The following is a 16,839-nucleotide window of genomic DNA, read 5'->3' as shown; positions in this document are numbered from 1 at the left end:
ATTAAGTATGTATCCCTACTCAGCACTTTTCACAGATGGCACAAACTATTTTTTGCATGGCTCCCCACAAAAGCCTCGACAAAATCAAGTCAGTCTACTGCTCACTAAAAAAGCTAGAATAGAGTATCCTAAGCAAAAGACACAAAAATACTAGGTTCAAGTCAAAATTTCATGTCAAACCAATTAGCATTATAAGCATTATAAGATACAAGGTGAGCAACAAATTGACTACTCAAAACTTTTTCAGAACAATAATATGTCTATTATTAAAAATAAAAAAGAACTAAGAACATGAACACAGCAAAAGTATATGCATATACTTGTATATAAAGAGCTCTCAATTAAGAAACTTGTGCTATAACAAGTAAACTAATATTAAAAACAACACCATAAGTATGCGACTTTAATTTTATTTTCCCAAAAATAAGCAACAAATTATCAAAATCAAGACGGTCTCATGTACCTCTGGATCATCTCGACTGTCAAGGTTCACAAATCCCTGTTCTTCATCCCGAGATATCAATAAGAAAGACTAGTTCTTTGATTCCAATAAATAGATGAATCTTTTTTTTGTGTCATAACGATAACATTTATATAACCTACTTTAGTCTAATCTAAAGCGAAGGAAAGCCGACAAGATTTTTCCATCGGAAGAAATCACAATTAAGTGGCAAATTGAGAGGCAAGGGTTCACCTAAACTTAAAAGTCTTGGTAGTACCAACAACCTAACAGTCCAAGAGGCTATTGACCCAATCAATAGATGGGATCAATCAGGGATCTTTGGTTACTTGTGGGAATCGTCCATGCGTTGTTTTTTGTTTTTTATTCGGAGACGATAATTATTGTATAACCTATCTATCTTAAACTATAGGGGAGGGGAGTCTAAAGAAGTTTTGTACTAAGGGCTAGTAGGTATCCAAATCTTACTAGATCAAGAGAGTATTTTGGCACAATTCTTAGATTTTTTTTTACTACAGGTGGTCCGTGCTTTGTTAATCACTGTTTTTTTTATTGGAGGATCGAATTTATGTGTAAGAATCAAGGAGTGACAAGGCTAAGAATCAATTAAGTAAAGGGGAGAGAAAAGAGAGATATCAAGCTGCTTCTGTTTTTCCACTGTTTCCTCCCGTTTTTGGGTGGAATGTAATTGCCTCTTATTTTAGGCAAAATCTGGTAGGAGTTTCCACGTGGGATCCACTTCTTCAGTCGCATGATAAGTGAAAGTAGTATTAAATTTGACACACACAGAGGATCCAACTTAGTTGTTTTTCGTATTTCCTTTCCTTATTAGTTTCCACACTAGCCAAACACAAAAATTTCTTTCCCAGAAAATTCTTTTCCTTTTCCTCCAAGGTTTGCTGAAACCAAACGGGATTTACCGTCTTTGTAATTGATAATCATTGCTTCAGTTGGCAACTGCAATACCAGGCAATTACGTCGCTCGTGGGTGGCCTGGCGTGGCATCTTCTAGACTGCATAATAAGATAAGAAAGTGTAGTGGTGAGAAGAGCTGAGGAAGCAACGCTGGGGAGGAGCACACGACGAACTTATATTCCGTTGTTTGTTTGAGCTGTGGGGTACTTTAATACTGGTATCGTTACTCTATACTTCTCCAGTCTTCTTTGTTGAACCCACTTTTAAGGTTCCAACAGTCGAGGTTGAGTTACATGCTACAAGAATTGCTCTTACTACATTCCTTTATAGTGTTGAAAAACAATATGGTGGGTGGCATTTCAGTTTCGTCGAAGCTCCCTTATCGAATTCAACCCCAACCTATCTCTCCGCTTTTAAATTTCACTCCACGTCCTTGGCTACCCAATACCAGTATTACTAGAAAGAGAGCCTTTTCTTTGGCGCCAAGAAGTTCCTCTTCTTCCAACTCCACTAGTTCCAATGCCTATCCCTCTTCATCCGCTGCTGTAATTGATCCACCCAAACCCTTTTCAGGTCCTCTCTCGATCCCTCTTCCAGAGACACCTATTAAACTAGACGAAATGCAGTAGTATAGTACCTAATGGAGTTTTTTTGGAACCCCCCCCCCCCACCCTCCTCTCTCTCTTTTTTTTGGGTGTAAAATGAGGGGGTAATTATGTATTAATATGGTTGCAGAATGATCTGCAGGCAAGGCAGAGGCAGATGTTGTGGTTGTTGGTAGTGGTATTGGTGGGTTATGCTGTGCTGGACTTCTGGCCAGATATGGCCAAGATGTTCTGGTTTTGGAAAGCCATGATTTGCCTGGGGGCGCTGCTCATTCTTTCGAGATCAAAGGCTACAAATTTGACTCCGGCCCTTCTCTTTTTTCTGGATTTCAGTCAAGAGGTCCACAGGCCAATCCTCTGGCACAGGTAATTGTTTCTTTCGTTTCCAACAATAATTTTACTTTCATCGTATCTCCTTCACCAATCACCAATAGGATGTCTGATAAGTGTTCCCTTTTGTCCCTCGGGACTTCAGCCAGTTAGAAGGTTGTAGATTATTAGCTTCTTGATCGTTAATTCTGTGACATGTCCAGAAAAGTTTAAGGGGCCATGTGCTTAATTTTGAGTGTTTCAACTAACGCTGTGGGCTAGTGCAGGCAACATGGTATGGAGAGTTGGAGAGGTGTAGCAAAAGATTTCCCCCACCCCCGGCTCCCCAAAAAAAAAAATCTGTGAGATCGCAAACAGCATCTAGATGACTGTATTACTTGTGTTGGTTATGTTATAGTGTCTTTCCACTGCTCAGTAAGAAAATACCATATTGCATGAGCAATTAAATTTCTCGAAAAATGCAATTCTGTTTCGCTTTCAAACTTGATATAATGATTTTTTTTTTTTTTTTTTTGCAGGTTCTTGATGCATTAGGTGAGTCGATTCCCTGTGCAACCTATGACTCGTGGATGGTATATGTTCCTGAAGGTGAGTTCTTGTCACGCATTGGGCCAACAGAGTTCTTCGAGGTGAATTTATTGCTCACTTTAGACTTCATGTTTCTAGAATTGTCAAAATGAATCTACCTTCATCCTATTGAATTTTTTCAAACATGTAGATCATCCAGATTTTGCAACAGGACTTCACCAGACTGAAAATTTCAGTTCTTGTATAAGAATGTGATCGAACTTCAAATTACAGTCACTCGTTTACCCAAAAATTTTACGCATTATTACAAGCTTGCTGTCAGTTTGGACGACTTTTTTCAACTGTGAAGATGATCTTTTGCTAAAGTCTGCCTTTGTACACACGTAATCTATGCTTCACTTCCAAAATCAAGCACTATAACTGATATGAGCAGGAAAGCTAAGAGGGTCACTCCAGCTCATCTCAATAACCTTTTGAAGTTCATGTCTTTTATCAAAACAATGGTCGTGTATTAAGCGTCTCTGCTGGTGAAAGATGCTTAATACAACATTTTCTTATGCAGGATCTTGAGAAGTTTGCAGGTCTAGAGGCTGCAAAAGAATGGAGAAAGCTTCTTGTGAGTGTTATTGATGCTCATTCCTAAATTTACTTTCATTGATTTCTTTTTTTAATGTCTCAATTGTCAATACATCTTTTACAGGATACAATACTTCCTCTGTCTGTAGCTGCAATGGCTCTGCCACCTCTATCTATTCGAGGTGATTGGGGTGTTCTTTCTACGGCTGCCGCTAGATATGCACCTTCTCTGTTGCAATCCTTTGCTCAAATGGGACCTCAGGGAGCCTTCGGTGCTACTAAGCTTTTAAGACCTTTCTCAGATATCATTGACTCGTTGGGACTAAAAGATCCTTTTGTGCGGAATTGGGTGGATCTTCTTTCTTTCTTGCTGGCAGGAGTGAAATCTAATGGCATCCTTTCAGCAGAAATGGTATGTTGTGTATTTGATACTCTCTTTTACAATGACGGCCGAAATTTCAACTCATGCATGGAGCATTAGACCACAAATTACTTTCTGCTTTTCTTTTGTCTTCCAATGAATTGTTTAATTTTGATCCGTGTTTTAGTTAGATGAAATTGTATAGATGTTTTAACATGCATGGATGAACTCGTTTTATATATATATATGTGTGTGTGTGTGTGTGCAAGAAATCCCTATTGTGCTTCTATATTTGTCTATCTAAAGACAATGCAGAGCTGGTCTTTCCTTTCATTTTAACTTTAACTTACATCTGCATTGATATTGTTCACCTTTCTATTTTATACTTTGTCTTATTTTCAAGTCTGCCTTGCTCAGGCATTCAGCTATATTTATCTAACACGATACCCCTACTTCTCAGATTTACATGTTTTCAGAATGGTATAAACCAGGTTGCTGTCTAGAATACCCTCTTCATGGAAGTGGGGCAGTTGTTGATGCTCTTATCAGGGGATTACAGAAGCTTGGTGGACGGATCTCTCTAAGGAGTCATGTGGAAAGTATTGTTGTTGAAGGAGGCCGGGCTGTTGGTGTGAAGCTAAGAAGTGGCCAAGTGAGTAAATTCTCTTCATACATGAACATCGTTATCTTATTTGTGTCATTAATGAAATTCTGCAACATCATTACTGCAGATTGTGCGTGCTAGAAAGGCTGTTGTGAGCAATGCATCCATGTGGGACACACTGAAGTTATTGCCCAAGGAATTTGTGCCAAAATCATATGCAGACAAAATCAAAAGCACCCCACAATGTGAATCGTTCATGCACTTACATTTAGGATTTGAAGCAGAGGTAAGCAATGGTAAGGAAGCAGCCAGCTTTTGTCTTGGCTGTTATTGTCTGAGAGCTGATATTTTGCACTCTTATCAAATTGATTCAGAAAATTTTCTTAGGCAACCAGTGAATGCTGTATTGTTTAGAAGGTTTACAACCTAGTTCTCTCTGTAGCTAGAACTTTTGTTAAAACTATGTCCTTGCTGAATTAAGATAGAGTTCACCTTGCTGTATTATTTGGAGTTCGCCTCAAGTTTTTTTTTGGCTTTGCTTTGGATTCTTTGCTTTTATATTGCTGAACTGTTGCTGATGGCATCACCTGTTGAAGCTAGTATTGTACTGAATGTTTGTGCTATATGAAGAAAACATTTTGTCTAATTCTTCCTTCTGATTCATCAAAGTGGGTAACAACATTTTAAACTTGCTATATGCTAACTTTGTTGTTCTGGTCACATCTTGGCTTCAAGTGTCATAGTATTATACCTAAGGAAAAAGTAACTTCGGTAACTTTTTCTCTGACTATATAAACAATTTACATAAATGATTGAAAATTTGAAGTTATAGTTTCCATTTTGGACTATATCTCACATATTTGCTGATTTGAACAAGCTGACACAAGCATATTTCTGTATCCATCTTACAGCAGTATTGTCTACTGTGAGAAATTTCATTTGCATGCATGTTCATCTTTGATAAGGATGATTTAAGGTTTTTGCTCAATGACTTAGTTAAGGTGACCCTTGAGAGTCATCATGTGACGAGATGTAAGATTTTCAGTTTGTGAAAGTATTTAGGCAACCAGATTGATATTGAAAGGATGGAGTACATTTGAATTCATTAAGACAGAAGTCAGATGCATCATCTTGTCATGCTACCAGTTGATTTTAGTAAAACTAGTCGCACTAGTCTCCTCAAATTATTAGGTGGCTGTATGGATTTCCCATTTAATAATGTGTAGTGTTTAACATGCCACGCTTCCAACCATATGATTTTTCTTTTTCATTTTGGATATAGGGCATCCCTAAGGACCTGGGCGTCCATCATATAGTTGTGAATGACTGGAAGCGAGGGGTTGACGCTGATCAGAATGTTGTTTTAATATCTGTACCAAGTGTGCTTAGTCCTCATGTTGCTCCGCCTGGGAAGCATATCTTACATGCCTATACTCCAGGAACTGAGCCTTTTGAACTTTGGGAGGGGCTTGACCGCAGAAGCAAAGAGTACAAAGAGCTCAAGGCTGGACGATCTGAGGTATGCTTGTTGAGATTCTTCTTCTGTCCCTTGGGGATCCCGGACCAAGAAATTAACTGATAATAATTAGAGATAGCAAGTTAAACAGCATTATGCACGTTAATGGACATTATGGAATTTTTGAGATACCACATTCATGAAAAATCTATATGATTTTAAAAGAATTTCTTCTTGTGACCTTGTTTGATGTTTTCTCCTGCTTTTCTGCTTCAGATCACCTTTTTTTTTCCCTTCTTTGATAATTGTTCATCTCGGGTTGTAATTTCTGCAACTTAAGAAGGGAAGGTTCAGCAGAGGACGTTCTAGATTCAGATTTGAGAATCAGTCCCATTTTCACCCTCGAACCTCTTCTGATTTTAGTAAACGAACTTTCTCTGGCTTGTCCTGGATTTCCAGTGTGATTCTTTAACTGCTTAATCTGGTCTCCCATTCCTGTTGCTATTGTAATCACTTCTTTCTCCCACCAGGTAATGTGGCGGGCTGTGGAAGGCGCACTTGGTCCTGGTTTTGACCGCGAAAAGTGTGAGGTGAATTTAGTTGGTACTCCATTGACACATAAAAGGTTTCTTCGGAGGGATAGAGGAACTTACGGACCAGCTATAGAAGCTGGTAAAGGAACATTTCCAGGACATTCTACCCCAATCCCACACCTCTTCTGCTGCGGTGATTCTACTTTTCCAGGAATTGGTGTCCCTGCTGTGGCTGCAAGTGGTGCCATTGTCGCCAATTCACTGGTTTCTGTTTCCCAGCATTCCCAACTTCTTGATGCTGTAGGAATATAATGACCCGGAAGTTCATTTCCCTTTTTTTTTATCTTTCTTTTCTTGTTGACTTCAGAGATTAATGTTTTGATTTGTTGTACGTATGATCAGTTGTGATCAAAATTATCACAGTTATGTATATTGTATATGTATACTATGTTAAGTGTACTTTACTTCATGTGAGATGCAGTGGACAGTATAGACAATAATATTTCTCTATTTCTAATATCAAATTGTTGTGGCGTGGAATGCTTGAAGGGTCGTTGAAGAAGGCTAACATTAGGTGATATGGACAAGCGACGAGCGATTGTCAATGACGCAACTAAAATGTACAGACTCACATGAATAGTATCTAAACATAAAACTAGTTTTGTACCCATTCGTTGGATGGGAATTGTCTAAAAATAATAAATTATTTAATGTAGTTCATAAAAATATTTGCATAAAATACAAACTTTTTGTATAATCTATTATAACCTTTCTTAAATACATTGTTATTCAAAAATAGTCTTATAATGTAAATTTAAACATCTAATTCAATGATTAATAATTCGAAAATGCAAAAAACAAAATAAAAAATTGACAATATGATGACATTTAAAAACTTGAAAATAAGGAAGATCAAATCTTGGCCGATCTTCTGTAAACAAAAGAATGGCCAGCCCATTACCAAAACATCAATTTTGGTACTTAATATAAATGGCTCAAAGGTTAATGTGAAAAGAAAAGAAGCCGAATGAAATATTAATAAAAGATAAGAATTCAGAATCAATCAAGTTATAAGAACACAACAACCTTCTAAATCTGTTCATGGCTAATAGAAACCAAAACGAAAACATAAGATGTATTTTGCTATTAAGTAAAAAACATAAAAAAATCTAAATAGTCTGATGTATATTGCATGACGTGAATTGCTGTATGACAATGAACTTGATGCCTTGTCATTTATGTAATCAGTCACAACTTCTTGTTCTTTAGAAGCTTTCTACCAAAGTGTAAAAAAAACATTGAAAACTGCACAAAATTTTTTTAACCCCAGAAACCTAGAAAATAAAAAAAAATTAATACATTGTTGAAGACAATTTATAAATTGTCAAAGGCAATTAAAAAATCGTGTGAAAACACATAGTTTAAAAGGCCATTTTTAAATCACTAACCAAAAAAGCAATATGTGTTCTACTTGAATTGAAGAGTGAATCCATAAATTGAAATAACAAATTAATTACAAAAACTTTGCCAGAAATAAAAACCAAACTGTAACTTTTGAAGACTTAGAAAATTCAAATTCAATGACCTAGTTATGAAGAAGGTGTAGGAAATTACATACCACATACAACGAGTATAAACAAAGTCCAATTGCGGTCCTTGCATTGAAGGGAATAAAAACGAAGTTCCAAATCCGATCCTTGCATTGAAGTAAAAAAAAAAAAAAAAACTTTCCAAAAAAATTGTGGAAAAGCGTAAACATCTGCACTGCTTGATAAAGTGATGAGTAATAGATCAAGAATCATATATATGAGTAAAAATGTAGAGTATCTTCGATAGCGATAATCTGACAACGATAATATAATATTTGAATTGATATTTCGAACTTTTGAATTGAAGATGAGAGAGAGTTAAAAACATAATTCAAAATTATTTATACTAATCTCAAGGAAATTTAGGCTTAACGATTAGGGTTAAGGAAAAAAAAGGTGAGAGAATAGAAGAAATAATTATGGAAGGATTATTTAGAATTGTAAAGTCAAGAGAAAAAAGAGGAATAGAATAGCGTAGGTTATTAGGGAATTAACTCATAGAGCCCATTGCACCTACTTGCTATGTCCATAAGCCACATAGAAAAGAGATAAACTAAAAAGATAAGAATGAAAATACGACTTTATTATATATATACATGATATATTTGTTATATGGTTGTACAAATCGTTTGTAATGAATTACAATCTATTTAAAAGAAATTATGGCTTTGTTTAGATCCTTCGATTTTTCAAATACTAAATAAAAATTTTTAAAAAGTACTCTAAAAGATACTCTAAAAAAAGTCTAAAATTTTTTTAATATTCAAAAAATATTGCAAAATATATTTTAAAAACTCTACTATTCTTAAATATTCCAAAATATTTTCTAAAAATATCCTAAAACATACTCTAAAAATTCTGTTACAGTAAAATTTTCAAAAATATTCCAAAAAACAACTAATCCAAACGGAGCCTACATCTTTCAGAAAATGATTTTTACTGACAATTGTTTTCGCTCCTTCACTCATCAATTGTTTGTTGTAGTTGTACTAATAAGAGGAGCAAACAACCCTATAATTCTTTCTGAAAAAGCTTAACAAAACCAAATATACTAATAATAGAATAAAATTCTATCAATCAATCAATCAATTAAGTGCGTTTGGATTGAAAATGCTTTGGAAATTTTTTGTGATTTAATATATAAGAGATAAAAAAAGATACTCCAGTTAAAAAAAATGAGCAAAATTTTAAATGCAAAAAATGGTAGTACTACTTTTTTTTTTAAAAAAATGGACAAGGAACAGGGGATTTGATTTCAAAGACTTGTAATTCCTGGACTGACGCCAACGTTAACGAGTAGAAGAATTACACCAGGCGGAGTAAAACAAACAACCCGTTAACTTTAGACGATGTGGATTAAATGTTTTGTTAATTCAAAAGCTTTTGATTAATAAACAAATAATTAAAGTGGTGGTAATCAAAAACAACAGTTCACGCTCGGTCACTCTCTGACCTTTTGATCTTCTCTTTTTCACTCCACAGTCCACACTCACACACTCACTTTTCTTCTGCGCCTGTATCTCTCTCTCTCTCCCCCTCAAGTCTCATGTATGTATAGATGGTGTATGGAGGTATATATGTATCTCTCTTGCTGTAATTTCATGGGATTATTTCTTTAATTATCGTACTCTAGTGACTTTGGTCGGGTGTGTGTTTATGAGTTGATTGCTTCATTTGGGGTTTAAATTAATGTAACGAAGGAAAAAGCTAGTAAAAGGGTGGTGGTTTTTAAGAGAGAGAAAGAGATGCTGGGAATCTTCTGCTTCCAGCTCCGACTCAATTTTATCAAGGTCACTCCGTTTTCGCCTTTCCTTCCATTATATTGTCTTTACAATTGTCTTGAATTTTAATTCAGTGTACTTACAGTTATCCGTTCTCCTTTTGTTCATTCTCGATTTTTACGTTACAAGGTACTGGTACAACCTGATTTTGTTACCATCTGGCGTGATTGGATCTGATTCAGTTAGAAATTTCTTTAATTTTTTTTTCTTTTTCCTTTGGGTAGTATTGTAATCTTGGGTCTGTGTATCTGATGTAAACTACTATACCATGAACCTTGTTCTTGTTCCTATAAAGGCAAAAAAGGGAAAAAAAAAAATTTATGGGTGATGATTTTCTGTGTGCTATTTCATTGCTGGGTAAGTGGAAATTCATTGGTAAACTCAACAGTTTGAATTCAAGGGCTATTGTAAATTTTGGAGGATGTTTGCAATTTTAATATCTTTGAAAAAAATATCTTTTAAGCAGTGATATTTTTCTCATTTATTGTGCTGTTCCATATTTCTGGCTTGTTAGTTCAATTAGAACTGCTGTAATTTTCTGGAATCAGGATTTCTATATCCGTCACTAGTCAGTTGGGTGCATTCATACTGGTTTGCATTCTTTCTGAGTTTAATGAGGCCTAGTGTTTGACTAAATTTCACTGAAGAGACTTTCTTATAATGCTAGGTGGAGAGTTTCTTACATTGGACTGATTGCCAAATTATGAGCAACCATGTGGAAAGTGGCAAATATTAACTTCTCTAATACTTAACGTGGTGATATATGGCATCTGCTGGTCTTGGACACGGGGGAGTTGGAAGTTCCAGAAGTGCTAATGGCTTCAAAGGATCATCCAGTTCATTAGATTGGCTCGGAAGGGAGATGCTTGCAATGAGATTGAGGGACAGGGTTGACCATGATGAGGATGATAGGGTGAGAATTTACGCATAATGAATTATTGACCTGAAATTGCTTGAGAGGACCCACCCAAAAAATGATGTTGCTAAATGCATTTGTCATACTTTCATTCTTCATCAACTGAGCATTTGTGGCTCAATGCTTGTGTCATATTGACTCATAAAAGGACTTTGTTAAATAGTTACTTATAAGAAAAGGCCTCTTTTTATGTCTGTTGTGATGCAGGATAGTGAACCAGATATAATTGATGGTGTGGGTGCTGAAACAGGACATGTTATAAGGACGACTATAGGTGGACGCAGTGGTCAAGCCAAACAGGTGAGGCTGGAAGCTCATATATGGTGTCACGAGTACTACTGACTTCTACTGTATGTAATGTTATGATGATTGACAGGTCATAAGTTACATTGCCGAACATGTTATTGGAACTGGTTCTTTTGGTGTTGTGTTCCAAGTAGGTTCTACTACATTCCTTTCTTAGTTCATCATTTGCTACATTTCTTTCTCGTTTTTTGTATGGTTTTGTTGGTTGTAATTACTTTCTTACAGGCAAAATGTAGAGAAACTGGAGAAATTGTTGCTATCAAGAAGGTGCTTCAGGACAAGCGCTACAAGAACAGGGAGTTGCAAATTATGCAGATGCTTGACCATCCTAATGTTGTCTCCCTTAAGCACTCTTTCTTTTCAACAACAGACAAAGAAGAGCTATACCTGAATCTTGTCCTTGAATTTGTACCTGAAACTGTGAATCGTATAGCCAAACAATACAATAGGATGAACCAAAGGATGCCATTGATTTACGTCAAACTTTACACATACCAGGCATGTAATATCTTATTCCTTGAAATTTTCTATGACAACTTTTATTCAGCCTCATATCTGTTGGTGCTTCTGCAATTACTTACTCTGGAGAATGTCCAATTGTGTATGGGTCAGTCTCTCCTCCCATTCCCAATTTGTGTGCCTTAATGTAGTATAAGAGATGGATCTTGGAAAAGTTTAACTCTTTTAAATTCATTAATTTCTTGTACAGTTATATTTTATGTGAAGTATACAGCTTGTCCAGCATCTCTTGAACAACTCCTTCAAAAATGGTATTAGTCTTGGTGGCTTCTTTACTCCAGGCCAAATGGTTAAGAGTTAGATACCTTTACATGCAAGATTATGATGTCACCTAAAATGTTATATTATTGGAGAGGAGGGTTTTATATATGTTTATCCTGATTTTGCTGGGACATCACAGAAGTGAAACAGAGTATAACATCTCTGCTGGCAGGATTAACAATTCATTAATCTAGACTTCCCAGGCTTGCAACAGTGAAAGTTTAGGGCATTTGGTGCTACAATATGCTAATTGTCTTTCTTTGGCGTTTTTCATGTTCATGACTTCTTATTTTGGGTGCAGATATGCAGGGCGTTGGCATATATTCACAACTGCATAGGAATTTGTCACCGTGACATCAAACCTCAGAATTTACTGGTAAGGTTTTCTTCTTTACTGTTGAGGACTTGATTGTTGGCATTAGTACTTCTGCATCTGATGAGATGGTATTAAAAAGCTCAACCTATTGCGCTAGAGCAACTTCACACTCATACTTCAGCATCTGATGGGATGATTCGGGATGTGCTTCATCCTGTTATGTTAGATCATAGCTCATAATTGTGAAATAGAAACATCATTTACTGTTTAGTTTTCATGTCCTTGATAAGGTTATATTTTGCATCTCACAATACATTCTACACACAGGGATTTAGTCAAGCTTAATCTAATGTACTTTAGTTCCTTATCTGTGCGTTAATTCATTGCTACCAAACTATGAAGTTAATTTCTTAATTCAGAAGGTTTTAAGAGAGAATCTCCACTTTCCAAATACCATGTAAGTTGATAATGTTAATAATTCCAGAGTATGTGCATTTTCGGTTCAAGGAGTGAATATATGTAAACTTACATCCATTTGAAGAGACTTGACCAAAGTAGATGGATATTGCCCATGTAATATGTATTCTTTACATGAAAGAATTCATACTTAGGTATAGATATTACTGTGGAGGTAGCATCTGATGTGCCAAAAACATAGGAATAATTATCTAGATGGGTGGTCTCCAGATCAATATGACACTAATAGTAAGTGCGATTTTTTTTTTTTTTTTTACCTTCATTTTTTCTTGTTGTTCCTTTTATAACTTCAATTTACCTTCTCTTGTTTCCTTTTCAATCCACTCTTGTCATCCAAGCCTATAATGATTGTTCCTCTCAGCTCTCTGAGATTTGATAAACATGGTAGGACAACTGAAAGATTATCACTTAATACAAGTTCAAAGTTGATAAAGCTATGTACTGTAAAGTTATATGCAGTTATTTAATGTGATATACTCTCTCTCTCTCTCTCTCTCTTCTGGTTTGGCTTGATGTGATGAATGAACTTCAGGATTATAGTATAGCAGACTCAGGAGTACAATAGTCATGCGAAGAGTTATTGTGATGAAAACTTAGAGAACGCTTAGGTTTAGAGATGATGTTCTTCTCATTAAGTGGGGTGCATTGGTATGCTCCAACTGGGGCAGAATGATTGATGGTTTAATGTTGACGTCTTTATTAGTTTAACTAGCTCTATCTTAATATTTCAGGTGAATCCTCATACACATCAGCTAAAGCTTTGTGATTTTGGGAGTGCAAAAGTTTTGGTTAGTCTTATGCGTTAATGTTTTGCTCATTTGAGAAAGGGAATTGGCTTGTTGTTGCTTTGATGCAGTTTGGTTTCTCTAACTAAACTATTAGGTGAAAGGGGAGCCCAATGTGTCCTACATTTGTTCAAGATATTATCGTGCTCCTGAACTCATATTTGGTGCCACTGAATACACAACTGCTATTGACATTTGGTCAACAGGCTGTGTGATGGCTGAATTACTTCTTGGAAAGGTAGGTCTAGCGGTCCATAGTTAGGCTTACCCCTTCTTGCTGAAAATTTTGAATCAGTATTTATTTTGACTCGTATCTCCAATTCCCATAACAGCCTTTATTCCCTGGAGAGAGTGGAGTTGACCAACTAGTTGAGATTATAAAGGTAATTTTCTCTGGCCTTTAATGCTTCAAAACATTCTTTGGATAACTTTCATCACCATTCAATTCATGGGACGTTTACCTCAATACTGAATTTGAACATAGTTTGTGATTTTTGGAATTTTGTATTACTAGTGTATGAAATGAAAATGTTTTTGAATTTCCGATTTATGTCTTGGAACTGTTTGGACGGGTTATGCAGATATTCCTGATCTTGAAAATTCCATGAAGGATTTTGCACTTCCTTTTTATCATCTCAAACTCAGAGAAAAAATGTTGCTGGGGTTTAAGGCTTGAAAATGCTTGCAAATCTTTTGTTACCTAACAACTTTAGAAAGAAGATTACTCTAATGTGCATAAGCTTGTTTAGTACATAAATTGCTTATATCACCATTAGTATCTTTTAAGAGTTGCAGCAAACAAAGTCAGACTAATACCTTGAGTGAATTTGTGTTTTGGGCAGGTTTTAGGAACACCTACCAGAGAGGAGATAAAATGCATGAACCCAAACTACACTGAATTTAAGTTTCCTCAGATAAAGCCACATCCGTGGCACAAGGTTTGCACACTTCCTATCTTTTTGCTGTTTCTTTATCAGCTGATTGGTGTCATAGTTGCACTTTTTATTACAATATTCGCTTTTTGGATATGAAATTGGCATCATATTCTCATACTATAGCTAAGTAATCACTACCTTGATGTGATTTTGCTTTCATTTGGAGTTGGATAATGAGTTAGACATTTAAATTCATTCAAGACACGTGTTATCTGTATTAAGTATCTCATAGAAGGCACCATTGGTGGACGTTATATTAGATTGATAAAGGCTGTGGGTTGAAAACTATACCCAATAAAAGATGAAACTAAGTTTAATCTTGACGCTATTATTTCCTCAAGTGCGCTCAGGTATGCTGCCAACTTTGTAGTGTGTCTGATAAGGTTCTGCAGATGAATTTTCCTGATATTGATGCTTATGGGGCTTGCCACTCTTTTTTTTTTATGGAGCCTTCAACTTACATAAAACTGATAGAGATAATTTAGTGTTCATATAGAATTGGGATCCTTCTGCATGATCATAACGAAGTTCTCTGTCTTTGCAATTACTTACACGGTCAACATGCTAGATTCCTTGTAAGGAGCTTTCTTCAAGCTCAGGCTTTGACAGTGAATTGTCTGTGCATGATGCAATTGCCTTGAAATACGTTTGATGTGATGATGACCAAGATTTTGGAGCTCATCTTTTCTGATGCTTGCTTTAATGTTATTTTTTTTATTTACTGTTCATATAAGGGCAACTTAACTATTGAACAGTCCTTTGCCTTTTGACTGTTGCAATTGGATGTAGGATGCTTTATAGCATCTTGATGCGTGGTCAGGTTTATCTCTTTGGCCATCTGCAAAAAAGACTGAGACCTTTAATATTCTTGTTATCATCACTCAGGATGCATGTTTCTTGTCTGTGAAATATTGTTGCGACATTTTTCATCATCTTGTAGGTCTTCCAAAAGTGTTTGCCCCCAGAGGCTGTGGACCTGGTGTGTCGGTTTTTCCAGTACTCTCCAAATTTGAGATGCACTGCTGTAAGATCAGATTTGTACATGAAATCAGTTAGCACCATGCTCAAATTATGATTTATCAATTTTATGTCTGTGGAATTGCAGTTGGAAGCTTGTATTCACCCTTTCTTTGATGAATTAAGAGACCCTAGCAGCAGACTTCCAAATGGACGTCCTCTTCCACCACTGTTTAATTTTAAACCTCAAGGTTAGTCTTCGTCCTCACTGAACTATTCCTTTCTCAATTTGTCAGGGTGCCTTGGCCAGAAAAACTAGAGTATCTTAATCATGCTACATGTTACTCTCAAGTGGTATTTAAGAATAGCACTCAAGTACCATCTGAGGCTGCCAAGTAGCTTATGCAGTGTTTCCCTAAAATGGACATGTGTCACGTCTTAAAATTTTTGACTCTTAGCTTCTCAGTTCTTGGGGTTTCCTGACTTCTCATGAACCCTAGATGCCTCATGTAAATTTTGTGGCAGAACTTGAGGGCATCCCTGCTGAAACAGTCCGCCGGCTTATTCCAGAGCATGCTCGAAGGCAGAATTTGTTTATGGCTTTGCACTCTTAGTGGCTTATCTGGCAATGTCACCTTACCACTTTGTCCTGTATCACATGTAAATCTTTTTCTTGGGAATATCGTGTATCATGTCTGTATAAAGCTGGAAATGAATTTCTCAGTAGAATCTGGGAGATGAGCGAAATATGAATTTAGGATCGTCAATTTTCTGGTTATGATAAACCAGACGCTTAGACCCTTATTATCCACTGTTTGTATGTTTGTGAGAATCTTCAAAGCGGGACTTTTTTGAAGCCTAGTACCGAGCTACCGGGAGATTAGTTTGTAATGTTATCAATCAGTTTCACATAGTGACATAGGAACATTTCCAGGGAAGCTCCCTGATGCTGATATTCTGGTAGTATTCACTTGCCTGTTGTTGTTCATGCTTGTAGCGTCCCTATCATTCTGTTTTTCTTTACCCATTTTGGGCAAATCTTTGTTACTATGGATCAGAATTGGATAACGCAAGGTAAGACTTAAGAGCTGTTGTTGCCAAGCTTATCGACTTGTGCCACAGTGGCTGATGGTCTTTTTGGTTTGTCTATCGCAATCTTTGAGCGGCACATTTACCAATGATGCTATGGTAATTGGTGTCAGGAGGCAGTCTATCTCTTTATTTTGTAACTCGGTATGGTGCTATGGTATTGCATTGGTTCGCCCGACTGCAGTAGGACTATGGGATACTAATGTGGAGCACCTAATGGGATGATGCTGGCAATATGGTCCGTCATTCTTTAAGATAAGAATAGAAACGAATACATGCATCTTCAAGAGCAGGTTGTCAAGAAAAACATGGTGGAAGGAGAACCATTGCTTGTGATATTGAAGTTGATTCTTGATACCCAGTCCAGATCCATAAATTGAATGCTAGTCTGGATGTCTTGTTGATCAACATCTCTTGTTTTACTCCCTAGACTCAAAACTTCAAGCTCTAAAAACGGAAGGGGGGAAAAAGAAAAAGCCTAAACCGATGGTCGTTTGTAGTAGTGCATAGAAAAAATAGGAAATTTAATGATGAAGAAGT

General features: G+C 36.3%; 2 protein-coding genes across 3 annotated transcripts; both read left to right on the top strand.

The window, feature by feature from the left end:
• The first annotated feature begins 1,598 nt into the window (after window positions 1-1,598).
• Window positions 1,599-6,837, top strand: LOC140036866 (prolycopene isomerase, chloroplastic-like). Its single transcript, XM_072079881.1, has 9 exons — window positions 1,599-1,948; window positions 2,123-2,346; window positions 2,829-2,939; window positions 3,401-3,454; window positions 3,539-3,826; window positions 4,236-4,427; window positions 4,507-4,665; window positions 5,662-5,898; window positions 6,366-6,837. Exons 1-9 carry the CDS (start codon window positions 1,669-1,671, stop codon window positions 6,678-6,680), a joined length of 1,860 nt encoding a protein of 619 aa, XP_071935982.1. The 5' UTR covers window positions 1,599-1,668; the 3' UTR covers window positions 6,681-6,837.
• Window positions 6,838-9,369: 2,532 nt separating this feature from the next.
• On the top strand, window positions 9,370-16,198 carry LOC113731930 (shaggy-related protein kinase kappa). Of its 2 annotated transcripts, none has more exons than XM_027257462.2 (13): window positions 9,370-9,747; window positions 10,406-10,651; window positions 10,862-10,954; window positions 11,031-11,090; window positions 11,186-11,458; window positions 12,042-12,116; window positions 13,265-13,321; window positions 13,416-13,556; window positions 13,651-13,701; window positions 14,161-14,256; window positions 15,194-15,277; window positions 15,359-15,461; window positions 15,736-16,198. In XM_027257462.2, exons 2-13 carry the CDS (start codon window positions 10,502-10,504, stop codon window positions 15,822-15,824), a joined length of 1,272 nt encoding a protein of 423 aa, XP_027113263.2. In that variant the 5' UTR covers window positions 9,370-9,747; window positions 10,406-10,501; the 3' UTR covers window positions 15,825-16,198. The 2 variants fall into 2 exon arrangements, with proteins under 2 accessions (XP_027113263.2, XP_071935981.1); XM_072079880.1 differs by having other exon boundaries at window positions 9,402-9,528; window positions 15,736-15,890.
• Window positions 16,199-16,839: the final 641 nt, after the last annotated feature.

The sequence above is a fragment of the Coffea arabica genome, chromosome 2e (genome assembly GCF_036785885.1).
Source record: "Coffea arabica cultivar ET-39 chromosome 2e, Coffea Arabica ET-39 HiFi, whole genome shotgun sequence".
NCBI lineage: Eukaryota > Viridiplantae > Streptophyta > Magnoliopsida > Gentianales > Rubiaceae > Coffea > Coffea arabica.
This window is presented reverse-complemented; position numbering and strand designations above follow the sequence as displayed.